Raw genomic sequence first — 14,889 nt, 5'->3', positions numbered from 1 at the left:
AGATTGGGGTTGTAGGTGAATGTCAGTTTACTAAGTTCTCTTCTTTTTCCATTTAGCTGCTATCACCAAAGTCACCCAGAAGATTTGCTTTTGCGTCCTGACTGAGCTAGATGTAGCTGAAGAGACAAAGGTCGAGAGGAAAACTGACTAGAGGCCAGAGGTGAAGTCCCCTGATGCCTGGAAGGTTTTACCTGTGGCCACAGTCACCAAAGGCCAGATGACAAGACTGTGGACCCAGCCCGCTTGTACTAAAGGAGCCTGTTGGCACACATTATGTAAGGGGGTTGAGGGCTGATAGCTTCCTCAGGTGATCACTCTCATTGGTGAGCTATGGAAGAAGACTGAGTGTGGGCCAGCCTAACAGTGGGGGCAGGGGAGGGCTTGGGAATGATTGTTGAGTTTTGTTTCTGTTGGGTGGTGTAGCCCTTACAGACACTTGGTGAGTTGCACTGGGGGAAGAGGGAGTGCTAGCTAGGTTAGCTGTGGCTGGGGGTTTCTAAACTTGGTACTTGAGGTTTGAACCAGGAGTCTCTACAAAGGGGTTGCTTTTATGACAAGTTTTCCTCTGACCAGGTCCAGGCACCTGACTTTAGAGGCCTGAAATGCTACCATTTCTCCCTCTGGTTCAAAATCCTTCCCTGGGGGAAATGGTTGTATTCCATTATTTATTTATATTATTTAATCCAGAACACCAATTCTAGATGAATTCTGGTATTCATCTACAGGATGCAATAGGCTGTTTATAAATGCAAAGTACCCAAAGTTGAGTCCCTCTGTCCTTAGAGGTGCTTCTACGTGGTGGTGGGTCAGACTCTGACCGCAGATTTTTTTTTTTTTTTGGCTTGGTTTTAGCACAATCTTCTGTTGAGTGTTACCTGCAAAGGTGAACTTTAAAGATTTTTTTTTTTACTCATGTACCGATTACACTTTAGTATATAGACAGATCACGTTACAAGCACCTGGCTCAGGTTCAGCAAGGACACATGAACAAATTCACGAGTCAGAAGTCTGGCACTACTGTTGTTTTGAAGGATAATCCTTTATTTTCCTTAAGAGCTTGTCTGTGTTCTAGATGATAAAGTAAACCTCTTGGTTTCTGGCACGAACTTTAGGACAGAAACTTCTCGTTCAGGTAGATCACCTGAATTCTTTCAGCTGTCAATGTCTCATGGACTCAAGCCACCAAATAGCTTGTTCCACTCGCTAAGGGTCGGTGTGAGGGGCTGCTGTGCAGACCCACGCAAGCCCTCCTAGGTGCTAGACGTGGTCGTTTTCTTCTTCTGAAAACCTCACACCAGGCCGCATCCTCTTGTCCCCAACACCAGGCTTTGTTTACACTGAGCCGCCTTGGTGTGGATCACCGGGACAATGCACTCCTCTCCTGCCTGCCTCCTGGGGCGAGGTCTGGTGGGGCTTCAGTCTCAGGAAGACCTTGGTACTCGTGGGGACTTCTTTTTTCCCGTGGAGATCAGCGAAGACTCTGGGGGAAAAGCTGCTTTAACCTCAGTCTGGCTCCTCAGCAGACTGCACGATTGGAATAACTAATTCTGGTGCTCAGGCTGCTCTATCTTCAACACCCAGGACAGGCAGAGCAGGATCGGCCCAGTGGACGCTCCTTCGTGGGCAGCTTGGCTGCACTGGATTGTACAGCTCTCCTAGGATGACCTCAGACCCAGTCATCCTGGGCCCACAACCTGCTGGCTTGGCACACCCTGTAGGCTTCTTGTCCTTACATTTTGGAATTGACCAATGGTAAAGACAAGTATGAGGCAATCTCCCTTTCTATTTTTCTCCACCAAACTGGCTCATCTCAGACAAGGGTGTAACCTTGGTCATGCCTGCTCAAAAACAATTTAAGGGAGCATGCTCACAATTTCTTTTGGTTCAGGGCAAGCATCTGTGAGAACATAGGGGGCCATTCCTACTATCATGGGTTGGGGATTTGCACCGCAAATTCCTGTCTACAACAGGGAATCTATACAAAGGGTGACTTGCCTAGACTATGTACACATGACTCTTGTCTGAGCCAAGCTGGTACCTGCTCCAGGGATCCTTTAGAGCTAATCCTTTAAGTAGAGTGCGTTTGTCTTGAGGACCCGAGGCAGGCTTTGGCTTCCTCCACTCACGCAAATGACCAGCTTATCCCAGGAACTTGCTGTTTCCCAGTGGTTCCTGGGAAAACAAGGGCCTCAATACCCCGGGTGCCCTAACACTGGCTTAGTGAGCCATGTCATTCTCCTCCCATTAGTGGATGGTGACCGCATCTTCCCCTCTGTGCTGCCTACAGACTTCCTAGAAACCCTCCTGTGGGAGGGAAGCCAGACTTCCTCCACTCAGGCTTTGTGGTGGAATTAATTTCCACAAGGTTTTTGTTCATCAACCTCATTTCTTCTCCTGGTATGCTAATCCCTTTTGCACCGGGCATAGTTTGTGAAGTTGTTAAGCCTTTTAATGTTGGCAAATTTTAATGAGCACATAAATAGCAATGAACACATTATACTGGTACAGAGTGTTCTTTAATCCTTCATTTACGCCTATAGACTACTGTAAGATGACTAGTATTGATGTACATTGAATTTGCTGCCTCTTACTTGTGACACTGAATTGTACCTTTGTGGATAGTTAGGGTGGGAAAAGCCACAAGAGGAGAGCCCGAGTACACACACACATACAATTTAATCATTTTGCCAGGTTTAACAACTGTGTAAATAGGAGCCAATGTAGGTAAAGACTTAGAAATAATGGGTTTAGGCAGGATGGGAAAGTAGATGCTTATGAAATCTTAAAAGATGTGGGAAGACACATCCCTGTGTAATTCACCTTCCCATGTGATAGTGAGTCTGTGCCATGGGACAAGAGGGCACGTCTTAAGAAGGTTCTGGGTATTGATTGCCCTATACCTGCGCTGTCCAGTACAGTAGCTACTAGCCACATGTAGCTAGTTAAAATGAAATAAAACTGAAAAATTCCTCAGTCACACTAATCACATTAAAAGTACTCAGCCACATGTGGCTAGTGGCTACTACTGCACAGTGCATATATAGGACACATTCATCTTTGCAGAAGTTCTACTGGACAATGAATGTTGCATTAGATGACTAAATGCCAACTCAGTCTGAGTTAAGGCATCTGTGCTTTGGAAGGGGTAGGGGCAGAGATGTAAATTTTGGGGAAGAAATTTTGTCTTACTGATAGTTTTTGGTGAGTGCTGTAAACAGTTAAACATTGCTTAGTGGAAAGCTGAGTTCAGGATGTGTTTTCCTTTTCCTAATTTGCTTTAAGTCCTTTGTGTCTCGGGTCAATTCTGAAACTTTTATCTCACTACTCCCCCATTTTTGGTGGGGGGCAGGAAGGGGAGAGGGAGCACAATGGAGAACATATATTCAGATTGAAAGGTTTTAAAGGAATTACTTGCTCCCATATTTAAAGCGTTTTTACTAAATGCAGAGTATCACATTCACACATACTCTGTTCCTTGGTACCACTGCTAATGAAAGAGCAATCTTTACAGTCATTATCATAGGAAGCAGGGAGGTAGAGACAACTGTCAACCAAACCCCTCACAGCTCGGGCAGATTCTTCCTCTCCTACTGGCCATTACTACTCAGTGTGTGCTGCTACATGAGACCCACTGTAGCTCTTCTAGATTTTCCCATCAAAAAGAATCAGGCCTTTACTGGAGGCGGGTGGAAGTTCTCATAAAACAGCCTCTCTTCCACTTACTGGCTTTAGCGTAGGAGAAGAGCAGGAAAATGTCTAGGCCAGAAAGCTTCATTTTATGTTTTTTTGTTTGTTTGTTTTTGTGTTGTTTTTTTTATCCCCCCGACTGTAACTACTTGAATGAGGCAAAGGGCCCTACTATTAGTGGACAAGAGACACTCCTTCAGCACAAGTTTTCACTGGTATGATGGTGCTGTTGGACATGCTTTTTCCTTCCGTGTGTTATGCCAGGAAACCCATTACCAGGGTGGCTGATGCTGCAGTCAGAGCCCTCAAGGGCCTGTGATAGAACCTCATGGTTGTCACAGAATCCTTAGTCCGAGTCCAGGTCACGAGGGCTGTCATAGCCAAACTCCTTCTGCACATCCAAAGGGTATTTGCTCCCCACCTGTGGTCTGCTACTGCCTCTTTCCTCTTCACTGAGGCTGTGGTATTCATCAGAGCCTGGAATGAGATAACAGGAATGGACTCCACCTGATTTTTTTGGGCGACTGTTAGCTCCTTCCCATCTCAAAAAGATCCGGGTTTTTTTAAAAATAAATTTTTATTGATTTTTAGAGAGGGGGGAAGGGAGAAGGATAGAGATAGTAACATCGATGAGAGAGGAAGTCATTGATTGGCTGCCTCCTGCACAGCCACCATTGGGGATTGAGCCCGCAACCCGGGCATATGCCCTGACTGGGAGTCAAACCAGTGACCTCTTGGTTCCTGGGTCAATGCTCAACCGCTGAGCTAAACCAGCTGGGCTGGTTTTGTTTGGTTGTCTGTTTTTATTTTGGTTCACTACTTAAAAATACTTGTTCAATAAAGAGAATTCAGGGGAGCAATTTGAAGAGATCTCATACCTACCATTTAAACCAAGTCTTTTTACATTGGAATATTTTGTCATTTCTCCCCTAAGTATAGAATTTTTTTGATACAATAGTTGTAGTCATATTGTAATATGTTGAACCTTGCCCCTTTGAATATATTATGGGCACTTTCCCAACAGAATATTCTATAGTTTGATCTAATTGTTCCTCCATTAACAGACACAAAGAAATTCTTTTTGTTGGCACTTAGAACTTTAATACTTTGTTAGACCGAAGCAGGGAAAGACACTGAACTAGGTGTTTCACTTAATCTCAACCAGTTGGTGCAATATTCTCATTTTCTGGAGGGAAAATGAGGCTCAATAAGATGAAGTAACTTGCCCAAGATCCACAGCTAGGCAATGACAGAAATAAAGATTTGAACCCACACCTGACTGATATTACACTCTAGTAACCAACCACTGGAAACACTGGTCTGGGGGTCTCCTATAGCTCCAACAGCTTATGATTGAGCTGCAGGAGCTCAATTGAGAAGGAAAGCTAGCTAGAATGGATCTGTCTTCTGGACGCATGCCTCAGTCTTGGATCCCAGCAGTCCCTCCCCATCCAAGGCTGTCACCCACCTACCTCTGGAATCTTCATCTCCGTCATTGCTCTCCTCCTCTGGGTACTCATTGCGCCAATTATTCTCACTATTCTCATCATCTTCATCCTCATAAATGTCCTCTAGTTGTTGGTCATCATTCACCTGCACATCTCAACACACACATGAGTATAAGTCAAAACATCTAAGGTTAAGCTCCAGGCAAAACTAATATCAGACTAACTTGGAGAGGCTACACTTAGGCTACAAGAGGGAGATAATGGCCCTATTCCACTTACAAATCCAACTCCAGGGATCACATTCCTGGTGGGATAGACTAAATTCCACTAAAAAGGAACACCCCAAATGGGGAGGAGAAACAGCTCTGAGCAGGTGATGGTAATGACCTTTAAACTGTCGGAGGGATTATATGGATCATGGGCGATGCCAAAGATCAGGCCCAAAACCCAAGTTTGAGGGGTACAGGACGGCAAAAGGAGGGCCTATGCATGGTCCAAGGTGGGTGCCTGATTCAGATTATGGTGGTAGAGTAGGTATGGAGTAGCATGCTTTTCTCATAAGAGTGTGACAGGTACCACCTTAACTTCTCTTACTATTTTTACATTTTATTTTTAAAAAAATATTTTTATTGATTTTAAAGAGCAAAGCAGGAGAGGGAGAGAGAGAGGGAGGGGGAGAGAGAGAGAGAGAAAGACACACACACAGACATTGATTGGTTGCCTCCCATATGCACCCCAACCAGGGATGAACTCATATTGTGGGTATGTGCCCTGACCACCTGACCAGGAATCGAAGTGGTGACCTTTCGGTGCACAGGATGATGCTCAATCAACTGAGCCACATTGGCCAGGGCACTCATTAATCATTTTAGAATTTGTTTTAAGAATAATGATTGTCAGGAAGTTAGTTTTTTTAAATGAAAGTTAGCTTTCTTAATCCATGATTTTCTGCATAATAAGATACAATTAAAAGGTTTTGTTCTCATATTAAAATTCCCGTTTTATTTTGTCTGTATTTTATTATAAGCTCTCATACATTTTCCCCTGAGAATGGGTAGATATAAAAAATAAAGATGTTGCCCAGCTGGTGTGGCTCGGTAGTTGAACACGGGCCCATGGACCAAGAGGTCACTGGTTAGATTCCCAGTCAAGACACATGCTAATGTTGGGGGCATGCAGGAGGTAGCTAGTCCATGATTCTCTCTCATTGATATTTCTAGCTCTCCCTCTCCCTCTAAAAATCAATTAAAACATTAAAAACAACAACAAAGCCGAAACTGGTTTGGCTCAGTGGATAGAGCGTCGGCTTGCGGACTGAAGGGTCCCGGGTTCGATTCCGGTCAAGGGCATGTACCTTGGTTGCGGGCACATCCCCAGTGGGGGATGTGCAGGAGGCGGCTGATCGATGTTTCTCTCCCATCGATGTTTCTAACTCTCTATCCCTCTCCCTTCCTCTCTGTAAAAAATAAAAAAACAAACAAAAAAAAAACAAACAACAAAGATGTTGCAAACCTTGTAAAAGATTCATTAAGAGCAAAAATTATAAATATAGACTCTCTTTCCCAAAATTCCCTGCATTAAAGCCAGGTTCCTAGAAGGCATTTAGAATAAATTCTTCCTTTTAACTAAGAACAAGAAGAACTAAGAACAATGTTAATTAGGATTGGAATCCAGGGAGGCAAAGTACCCTGACTACAGAATCACTTAGGTTGCCTCATGCCCCTCATCCCCATAGGTCCCCTTACCAGCTCCCACTCCTGGCTGTAGGGCTGCACAGAGAGGATATTCTCAATCCATCCTGGAGTGGCTGTCTCCAAGTAGTAAATGTCATACACATAGTCATCCTTCTGTTCCTCCCGGTGCTCGACACTTGGTCCATCCTCGGATATAGTCAACCGCTCACGGATCAACTCTACAGAATTGCAAAGGATCACATCTGGGTCAGCTACCTGTGAAGAAAACAGCAGATAAAATGCATGAGATTAAACATGGCTGTTCAAAGAAAAGGAACCTAAGAGTTGGGTGAAGGAAGCCTCCCTACAGTTCTCTGTTAGATTCAATAGTTTTATCCCTATTTAATTAGCTATGAGATTAAAAAACTAAGTATTTCTCAAAAAAGTGATGTGTAGTTCTTTTGAGATAGAAACTTACAAGATAGGCTCCTCTTTTGTGCTCGGCTGATGCAAGAGCACGTGTGAAGACCTGCATGTGAAGCCTGGCCTGAGGAGAGGCGAGGGCCAGCAGAGCTGGAATCTTCCCCTAGGTCTTCCTGAGCTCCTTTGGTATGATGTTCTCCCTTTGGGGATCTGCAGGCCCAGAGTAGCACCTCCATAGCTGACTCTTAAGTGGGTCTGCATTTTGTGTGGCCTTCTATAGGGAACCTAAGGACGATTCCTGGGCTATGGTGACTACTATCAGCCATCACCCACCACTTGACTTGCCCACACTTGACATCCTGCTTTTAATCACAACCAGGAATGGATTCCCCTATAATCCTTTTCTTACTAGAAAAAATAGCTTCAAGATAGACTGACCCAGAGTGGAACTGGCCAAGGTAAGATGTACTCTAGGACCAATAGGCTGTGTTATCCAGGGTGGCCTAGGTCAATTTGGAAACCAAGGGGACATGCGGCAAATGATCATCACAGGAAGCTGTGCAATGTCACTCAGGTGTGAAGTACCATACGGGAAGGAGAGGTGTACCATGGCCAAGGCAGACCAATGCTCTCTAGCACAAGCTTAAAGGGAATTCTTCTTTGTTCCAAAGTCAAAAGGAACTAGAGATGTCAGTTTTTGTGTAGACTCTTGACTGACCTAAAAGCTGTTTATTAGGAAAGCTCTGGCTCCAACTCACAAGTCCCCAGCCCTCAGTCCAGCAGATTATGCAGCCATATTCCTCTGCTATAGATTTTTCAAATTTCCTATAATGAACACATTGTTTTCATAAAATAATAAATTATTTCAAGTCTAATCTGTGTATGCTTACCCATATTTTCAATTATAATACATACAGCATTTCCTACCATTAAACATATATAAAGTATACTTTCCCATCTTACCAGTCTTCATGGTTATTAATTTAAAGTCCAGGCAGTTGTATAGTCAATTTCTCAGACATAATTTTAGCCTCTATGTACAACACTGCAATGAATGTGAAGTTTCCTGCATTTGAAAATGGAGATTAAAGTACTCAGGGTTTTTGTGAAGATTAAATGAGTTAAATAATATATAACAAGAAAAAAAAAAGAATATATAACAAGTACTTAGACAATACTTGATATATAGTAATTAGTAAACAAACAGCTTTTGTTACTACTACAGCTGTTTGCTTCTACTGAATTATTTCCCTGGGATAAATCCCGGGGATGAAATTACTAGATAAAATGAACCAAACGGTTTCACCTTTTCAGATATCCTATTAAGTAGTACGTTATTTGCTTAAAACTTAAATTTCTAGAATTTTGGGTGGCTTTAGAGTCCAAACAATAAAAATAAATTTAAATAGTTTTAACCTTTTGCACTCAGATGTCGAGTGTGACTTGACACGGTTAGCATCGGTAGCAGCTCTTTTTATACTCTTTGAATGTATCAATAATTTGAAATATAAAAAAATCCAAATAAATTTGTATGAAAAGAAACTCCAGTTTTTTATTCTACTGCCGCGCTTTGTAAAATCTGGGGTATTTAAAAAATTAAATCCCGAGTAGAATAAAGGAATAGAGAAAAAAGCAAGCGAGTGCAAAGGGTTAAAATAGGCCCTAAGCTATTGTTAGCCATGCTGTTTTCCAAAAGACTGGCATCAATTTTAAGTACTACAGCCATGTACCATTTTAATCACACCTTGCCAGCAGTGCTATCGACAACCTTTCCTCTGCTAGTTTTAGTAGGCATAAAACCTAAATTTTTACTTTCAGCTTAAATTCATATTTAAAAAACTTTTTGTAAAATATATTTATATTGATTTCAGAGAAGGGAGAGGGAGAGAGAAGGAGGGAGAGATGAAACATTGATGAGAGAGAATCATTGATCAGTTGCTTCCTGCACACCCCACACTGGGGACTGAGCCCACAACCCGGGCATGTGCCCTGACCAGGAATTGAACTGTGACCTCCCTAGTTCATAGGTTGACACGACCACTGGGCCACACTAGCTGAGCTAAATTCATGTTTTTAAAATAATAACTCTGCAAATATTTTTGCTATATTTATAAGTTTGTATTGCTTTGGGTTGGGAAAATTGTTCACAACCTTCAGTTTACTAGTTTTTCTTATAAAATTGAGCTATTTAATCAATTCCACTGAACATTAGTATACTTTTAAACATTATTTGATTGTTAACTCATGAATCAGTCTTGAATTAGTTTTGGTAAAAGATGTGGCTATCGATATCATGCTCAAGTTGCTATCCAGGTATACTAGCACCATGATTAAATATGTTTTGCCTGATGTATTTTGTATTAAAATTTCATTTTTTACACTTAAATAACTATTAAAAGGAGTGAAAAAATTTTAAATGTTTACTAAGAGGGGAATGCCTTAGGTTGAGAATTTTCTATTTCTATGATATTACTGCATGCAGACTTTTTCTTTTTAAGATACAAAACAAACATATTAAATGTAATGTAGTGGAAAGACACTGGATTAAGTGTGCATTTTAGACCTGACTCTGCCTCAGACTTGATATGGTACCCAAGACGAGTCCTTTAACCTCCCTCTGATGAGTTTGCCCATCTGCTCTATCTTTTCCTTGCTCAAAGTCCTCCATTAATACCCTATTCAGGATGAAAAGGCAATGGGTCTTGGAAGTACCTACCGGGTGTAGTAGATCCTTCCCCCAAATTCCTTATTACTATTCTCTCCAAGTTCACTGGGCTCCAGGCACACTGACTTTGAAAACATCAGACAAACTTGGTATGAAAGCCTTTGTGCTTGTAAGTCCTCAGCCTGGAATGCTCCTCCCCAAGATATCCACAATGTCCTGCCATTCACCTTTAAGTCTTCACTCAAGTGTAACTTTTTTTTCAGTGTGGCCTCTGAAATGGAACCACTCTTTTCCTGCGCACCCCACCTTCCCCCTTACAGCCCACATCACTGACAGTGAATTTACTTGTTTGTTTTTCTCTATCTGAATGTTAGGTTCACTGCTATACCCACAGAACCTCAGGATAATGCCTGTCACATAGTGGGAGCTCAGTAAATACTTGAAGAGAGAACCTAATCTGTAAAATCGAGGCTATCAAGCCGGAGGGATCATCCATTAATAAAAGGTGAAGCCATGTGCATCTCAACTGTGTGCCGACTTAGCGCCCAGATTGCTGGCACTACTTGTCGGGAGAAGCCCAGCTCTCCTTCGCGGGGGTGTACTCACCTTGTAGGAGTCCGCGGCGGCAGCAGCGGCCTCTGGGTCTCCTTCTTCGTGGACCAGATCCAACAGCTGGAAGCCTGCGTCACCGTCGGCTTCTGGGTTTCCCAGCACGTCCTCGGACTCCAGGGCATCCAAAGGAATGCCCGAGGAGCGGCGGCTAGAGACTACCCTGTAGCGACCCTCCTGCTGGATCTTCCGAGTAGCCGCGCGGAGGTCGTGGCGGATACGCTGCTGGGTGCCCCAGGGTGGGGGCAGAGCGGCCCGCAGGAATGGATGGACCGGCTCCTCCTGGAGGGCAATAGGGAAGGGGAGCCGGCATAAACAGGGGTTCGTGTAGGGGTCAGGGATACAATTTCATCCCGGCTGCACCCTCAGAGCCTCTCCACTTAGGCTCCACCCCCGCCCGATACCTGGGAGCACACGGTAGCCACCAACTGGAAGACATTCTTCTCTGCTGCTTTCTCCAGACCCTCGGGGGGCGTCTTTTGGGCCGCCGACTCCACGGCATCGCTCCGGAGGCGTTTACAAGCGAGGACCAGAGCCTCGGCAGGCTCCTCGCTGCGCTTCCGCTTCACGCGGAGTACAGCCGTACGACCAGCCTCCATAGCGGCTGTCGCGAAGCAGTGTGGGAACGCGTAGGGTGCGACGGGAAAGACTTTAGGTTCTACTTCCGGGTCCCGCCCCCGGCACGCTCAGCCGGCGTAGGAAGGTTCCGCCCCCTCACGCCGGCCGCGGGAATGTGGCCGTGGCGGCGGAAGTGAACGAGCGGCACCCACGGCCGGTGAGGCGCTGAGCATGTTGGGTAGGTGGGGTCGCATTGGAGTCCAGGATGCAGCCGGTGTCCTGTTCTCAGCTGCAGGGCTCCGGCGGCAGGGCCTGGCGTGGGCGTTCTCGGACGGCGCGGTACGCAGTTCTCCGGGACTTCAGAGAACCTTTCTAGAGTCCGCGTGGGGCGGCTCAGAGCGCCCGGGCCGGCGGAAGAGCGGGGTTCCAGGCGGGCCCCGGCTCTGCCGTCCTCTCTGGTGATTGCCGTTTGCTGGGCCCGTGGGGGAAGCACCTCTGCGATGAACTGGTTGACAGGACGTATCTCTGGAATCTCCCCTCAGCGACGGAGCTTGGCATGGTGGTTGCCATTCCCTCCTTGTAAACGTCCGCATTAGTTGACAGCTCTTGGAGAATGAGGAGGGCGTCAGGCTATCTCCTGAGTCTGGAGTGTGGTCTTTTGGGAGAGGACACGTCATAATAATAGGTGAAGAAATGTATCCGTAGAAGATGTACGTAGAGAGGTGACAGGACGTGGCTCCCTACTTAAGTATTCATTAGATTGATATGAAACCAGTGACTTCTCTACAGTTTTGAAAAGACTCTGTGATCCCAGTCGTAGCCTCAGCAACATCACAGACAAAAAGGGAATTCCTCAGGATAAGCGTTTCTAGACCCTCCACAATATGGACCCACCAACCTGTGTGACTCTAGGCTCGGTTTCACTTCAGCTGGACTGATGGGTCCACTGTGCATGCTAGTCTAGGCTTTCTAAGGTGGTGAAGTGCCCTCTCTCCACGCCCACCTAAATCCTACTCATCTTTGTGTGTGTGTAAATTCTCACAGGAGGATATTTTTACGTTGGTTTCTTTTGTTTTAGAGACTGGGAGGGAGAAATGGAGGAAGGGGGAAAAGAGAGAGAGAGAGAGAGAGAGAGAGAGAGAGAGAGAGAGAGAGAGAGAGAGAACGGCGATACATGGATTGGTCGCCTTTTGCTGGGCCCTGCTGGATTGGTTTGAACCTAAAACTGAGTTATGTGCCCTTGACTGGGAATTGAACCTACAGCGACCCTTCTGTCCGCAGGCCAACACTTTAACCACTACGCTAAACCGGCCAGGGCCCTACCCATCTTTTAAACCTTCCCTGGACATTCACTGAAATGTGGTAATTTCTTTCCACTACAGCATGTGTTGGACACAGTTTTCTAAAGCACATTACAGACTCTGGTAGTTGTAGATACTGTCTTTTTAAAAGTATAGCATATGAGATGTACAGAGCTGGTTATCACAATAGTTTGCAAACTAGGTTGTAAACCATTGCTGAGTTATGAAATCAGCTTAGTGGATCATGGTCTATTAAAAAATAAAATGAAAACAGGATAAAATATATGAGGGCCTTGCCCATAGCAAGACTAAATATGTATCGTTTTGTGACACTTTGTTATGTTTGTGTTTGTATTGTGTCTCCGTGTAAAATATATTACTTACTGGGGTTGTCAGGAAGTTTGAGAGCACCTGGATTAGAAAGTAGATATTCTGGGGTTTTAGAAGTAGAGTTTTGCTGAAAGACAGATTGACTACTTTGAACCAAGCTAGTGATCACCTGGGTCTTCAGAAAAGAGTGTTTCTCATCCTCTTGTATAAGAATTCAATATTTACTTAGTCTTGATAATTTCATGAGAAAGCCAATAACTCTGGCCAATAAAATGTCTGAGGGGACCTCCTCCACAAAAAATAATCAGGTTTCCTGAAGATGGATCAGTGTTTAACAAGAATGAAGGGGAATGTGGAACACTTGCTGTTTCTGAATGTAAGAGGGAGGGGGCATTGGGAGAGCCCATTCCTGCTGAGAAGTGCCTTCAAACACTACAGAGTGTTCCTGTCTCTCAGAAATAAATATCTTTGAGTGAAAAGGCCATACAAGACATTTGATCTGTCTGATAACATTTTATTTGAAACATTTTTTAAATCAAAGGTTTTTCAAAATTGCTTTTAAAATTAAATACTGAGTAGATAAGTAATTATGAAAAATAGTGAGGCATGAAGAATGACAGTGTCATGAGCACCTGTATTCCCACCACCCAGTTTTAGAAAAAGAGTATCATTGCTCTTTAAGTCCCCTGTGTGGCCCTTCTTTATTTTATTTTTATTTTTATTGATTTCAGAGAGGGAGGGAGAGTGAGAGAGAGAGAGAGAAACATCAGTGATGAGAGAGAATCATTGATTGGCTGCTTCCTGCATGCCCCCCACTGGGGATTGAGCCTGTAACCTGGACATGTGCCCTGACTGGGAATCCAACTGACCTCCTGGTACATAGGTTGACCCTCAACCATTCAGCCACACCAGCCAGGCTGTGTGGCCCTCTTGATCCCATCTTTTTTCCTTCCCACTATCCTGTTCCCTGCTATGCACTTTAGTGTGATCCCTAAAGAATGTGTTCTGTTTTGCATAATTATACATCATATATAATAAAAGCCTAATATGCTAAGTGTCTGGTTGTCAGGTCGGCTGTTCAACCAATCAAAGTGTAATATGCTAATGATATGCTAAGGCTGCTCAACCCCTCGCTATGATATGCACTGACCACCTGGGGGCAGACAGTTGACTGGTCAATCAGTTGCTATGATGTGCACTGACCACCAGGGGGTAGATGCTCCGACTGGTAGGTTAGCTTGCTGCTGGGGTCCAGCCAATTGGGACTGAGCCAGATGGGCCAGACATGCCCTGGAGCCCTCTCACAGTCCCTCCCCAGCTGGCCAACCTCCCTCGACCCTCCCGCACCAGGTGGGGTCCCTTGGCCTGGCCTGCACCATCTCACAATCCAGGACCCCTCGGGGGATGTCGTAGAGCCAGTTTTGGCCGATCCCGCAGACCAGGCTGAGGGACCCCCACTGGTGCACTGGGCCTCTAGTTTTATATAAATGTGAACTTATATGTATTCTGTGACTTGCTTTTTTTATGACTCAACATTATATTCCTGGGATTGTCCATGTTTGTGTATAGTTGTGACTTGTTTAGATGAAGGTTTTCCTAACTTGTTTGAATTGCTCTATCTTTGTATTTTTCCTTAAACTAAATACTTAATATCCTTAGGTAGTTTTAGTGGCACTCCTTTACTACCACCCCAATCTCTCTTTGTTCTTTCCTAGTATCCCTTTCCTCTGCTTTATTTCCTTTTTCACCTACCTTTACCTGAGGCTATGCCCAGATGTACCTTTGAGGCTCATTTGACCCTGTTGGAATCACTGAAGACTGCTCAAGTTTCCAGATAGTTTTATGAACTTATGTATTATAGTTTTTTAAAAAATAGGTTTTTATTGATTTCAAAGAGGAAGGGAGAAGGAAAGAGAGAGAAACATCAATGATGAGAGAGAATCATTGATTGGCTGCCTCCTGCACACCCCCTAATGGGGATCAAGCCTGCAACCCGGACATGTGTCCTTGACTGGAATCGAACCCAGGACCCTTCAGTCCCCAGGCCGACACTCTATTCCCTGAGCCAAACCAGCTAGGGCTGTATTATAGTGTTTAATGTTATATGGGGAATATAAAACCAAGTAAGTCTTTCTGGAAAAATGAAAATTCTGATTAACAAATATTTTCAGTGGTTTTGACATTTTTGTCAATTT

At 44.4% G+C, this 14,889-nt stretch overlaps 3 protein-coding genes across 16 annotated transcripts in view; 2 read left to right on the top strand and 1 right to left on the bottom strand.

Annotated features, from left to right (window-relative positions):
- The window catches only part of SLC7A6 (solute carrier family 7 member 6), a 33,910-nt gene extending 31,416 nt beyond the window's left edge, over nucleotides 1–2,494 (top strand). For all 5 annotated transcript variants that reach the window (XM_054710179.1, XM_054710180.1, XM_054710183.1 and 2 more), the window contains exon 10: nucleotides 57–2,494. In XM_054710179.1, coding sequence (XP_054566154.1) covers nucleotides 57–151 — 95 coding nt within the window. In that variant the 3' untranslated portion in view covers nucleotides 152–2,494. The remainder of the gene's footprint in view (nucleotides 1–56) is intronic.
- A 163-nt stretch (nucleotides 2,495–2,657) lies between these two features.
- On the bottom strand, nucleotides 2,658–11,141 carry SLC7A6OS (solute carrier family 7 member 6 opposite strand). 4 transcript variants are annotated; one of them, XM_054710184.1, is made up of 6 exons: nucleotides 10,910–11,141; nucleotides 10,503–10,787; nucleotides 6,881–7,084; nucleotides 6,490–6,591; nucleotides 5,160–5,280; nucleotides 3,944–4,164 (listed from the first exon to the last, which is right to left on the bottom strand). In XM_054710184.1, the coding sequence occupies exons 1-6, from the start codon at nucleotides 11,102–11,104 to the stop codon at nucleotides 4,034–4,036; spliced, it is 1,038 nt and encodes a 345-aa protein (XP_054566159.1). In that variant the 5' UTR covers nucleotides 11,105–11,141; the 3' UTR covers nucleotides 3,944–4,033. The 4 variants fall into 4 exon arrangements, with proteins under 4 accessions (XP_054566160.1, XP_054566159.1, XP_027999006.2 ...); XM_028143205.2 differs by lacking the exon at nucleotides 6,490–6,591; XM_054710186.1 differs by lacking the exon at nucleotides 3,944–4,164 and having other exon boundaries at nucleotides 5,221–5,288.
- PRMT7 (protein arginine methyltransferase 7) overlaps nucleotides 11,121–14,889 on the top strand; it is a 40,176-nt gene continuing 36,407 nt past the window's right edge. For 3 of the 7 annotated variants that reach the window (XM_054710177.1, XM_054710176.1, XM_054710172.1), the window contains exon 1: nucleotides 11,311–11,748. The gene's annotated coding sequence lies outside the window, so the exon portion shown is untranslated. The other 4 variants (XM_054710175.1, XM_054710173.1, XM_008140136.3 and 1 more) reach the window with 4 other exon arrangements.

Source organism: Eptesicus fuscus, chromosome 21 (genome assembly GCF_027574615.1).
Source record: "Eptesicus fuscus isolate TK198812 chromosome 21, DD_ASM_mEF_20220401, whole genome shotgun sequence".
Taxonomy (NCBI): domain Eukaryota; kingdom Metazoa; phylum Chordata; class Mammalia; order Chiroptera; family Vespertilionidae; genus Eptesicus; species Eptesicus fuscus.
Note: the sequence above shows the minus strand (reverse complement) of the source record. Positions and strands in the feature narration are given on the sequence as shown.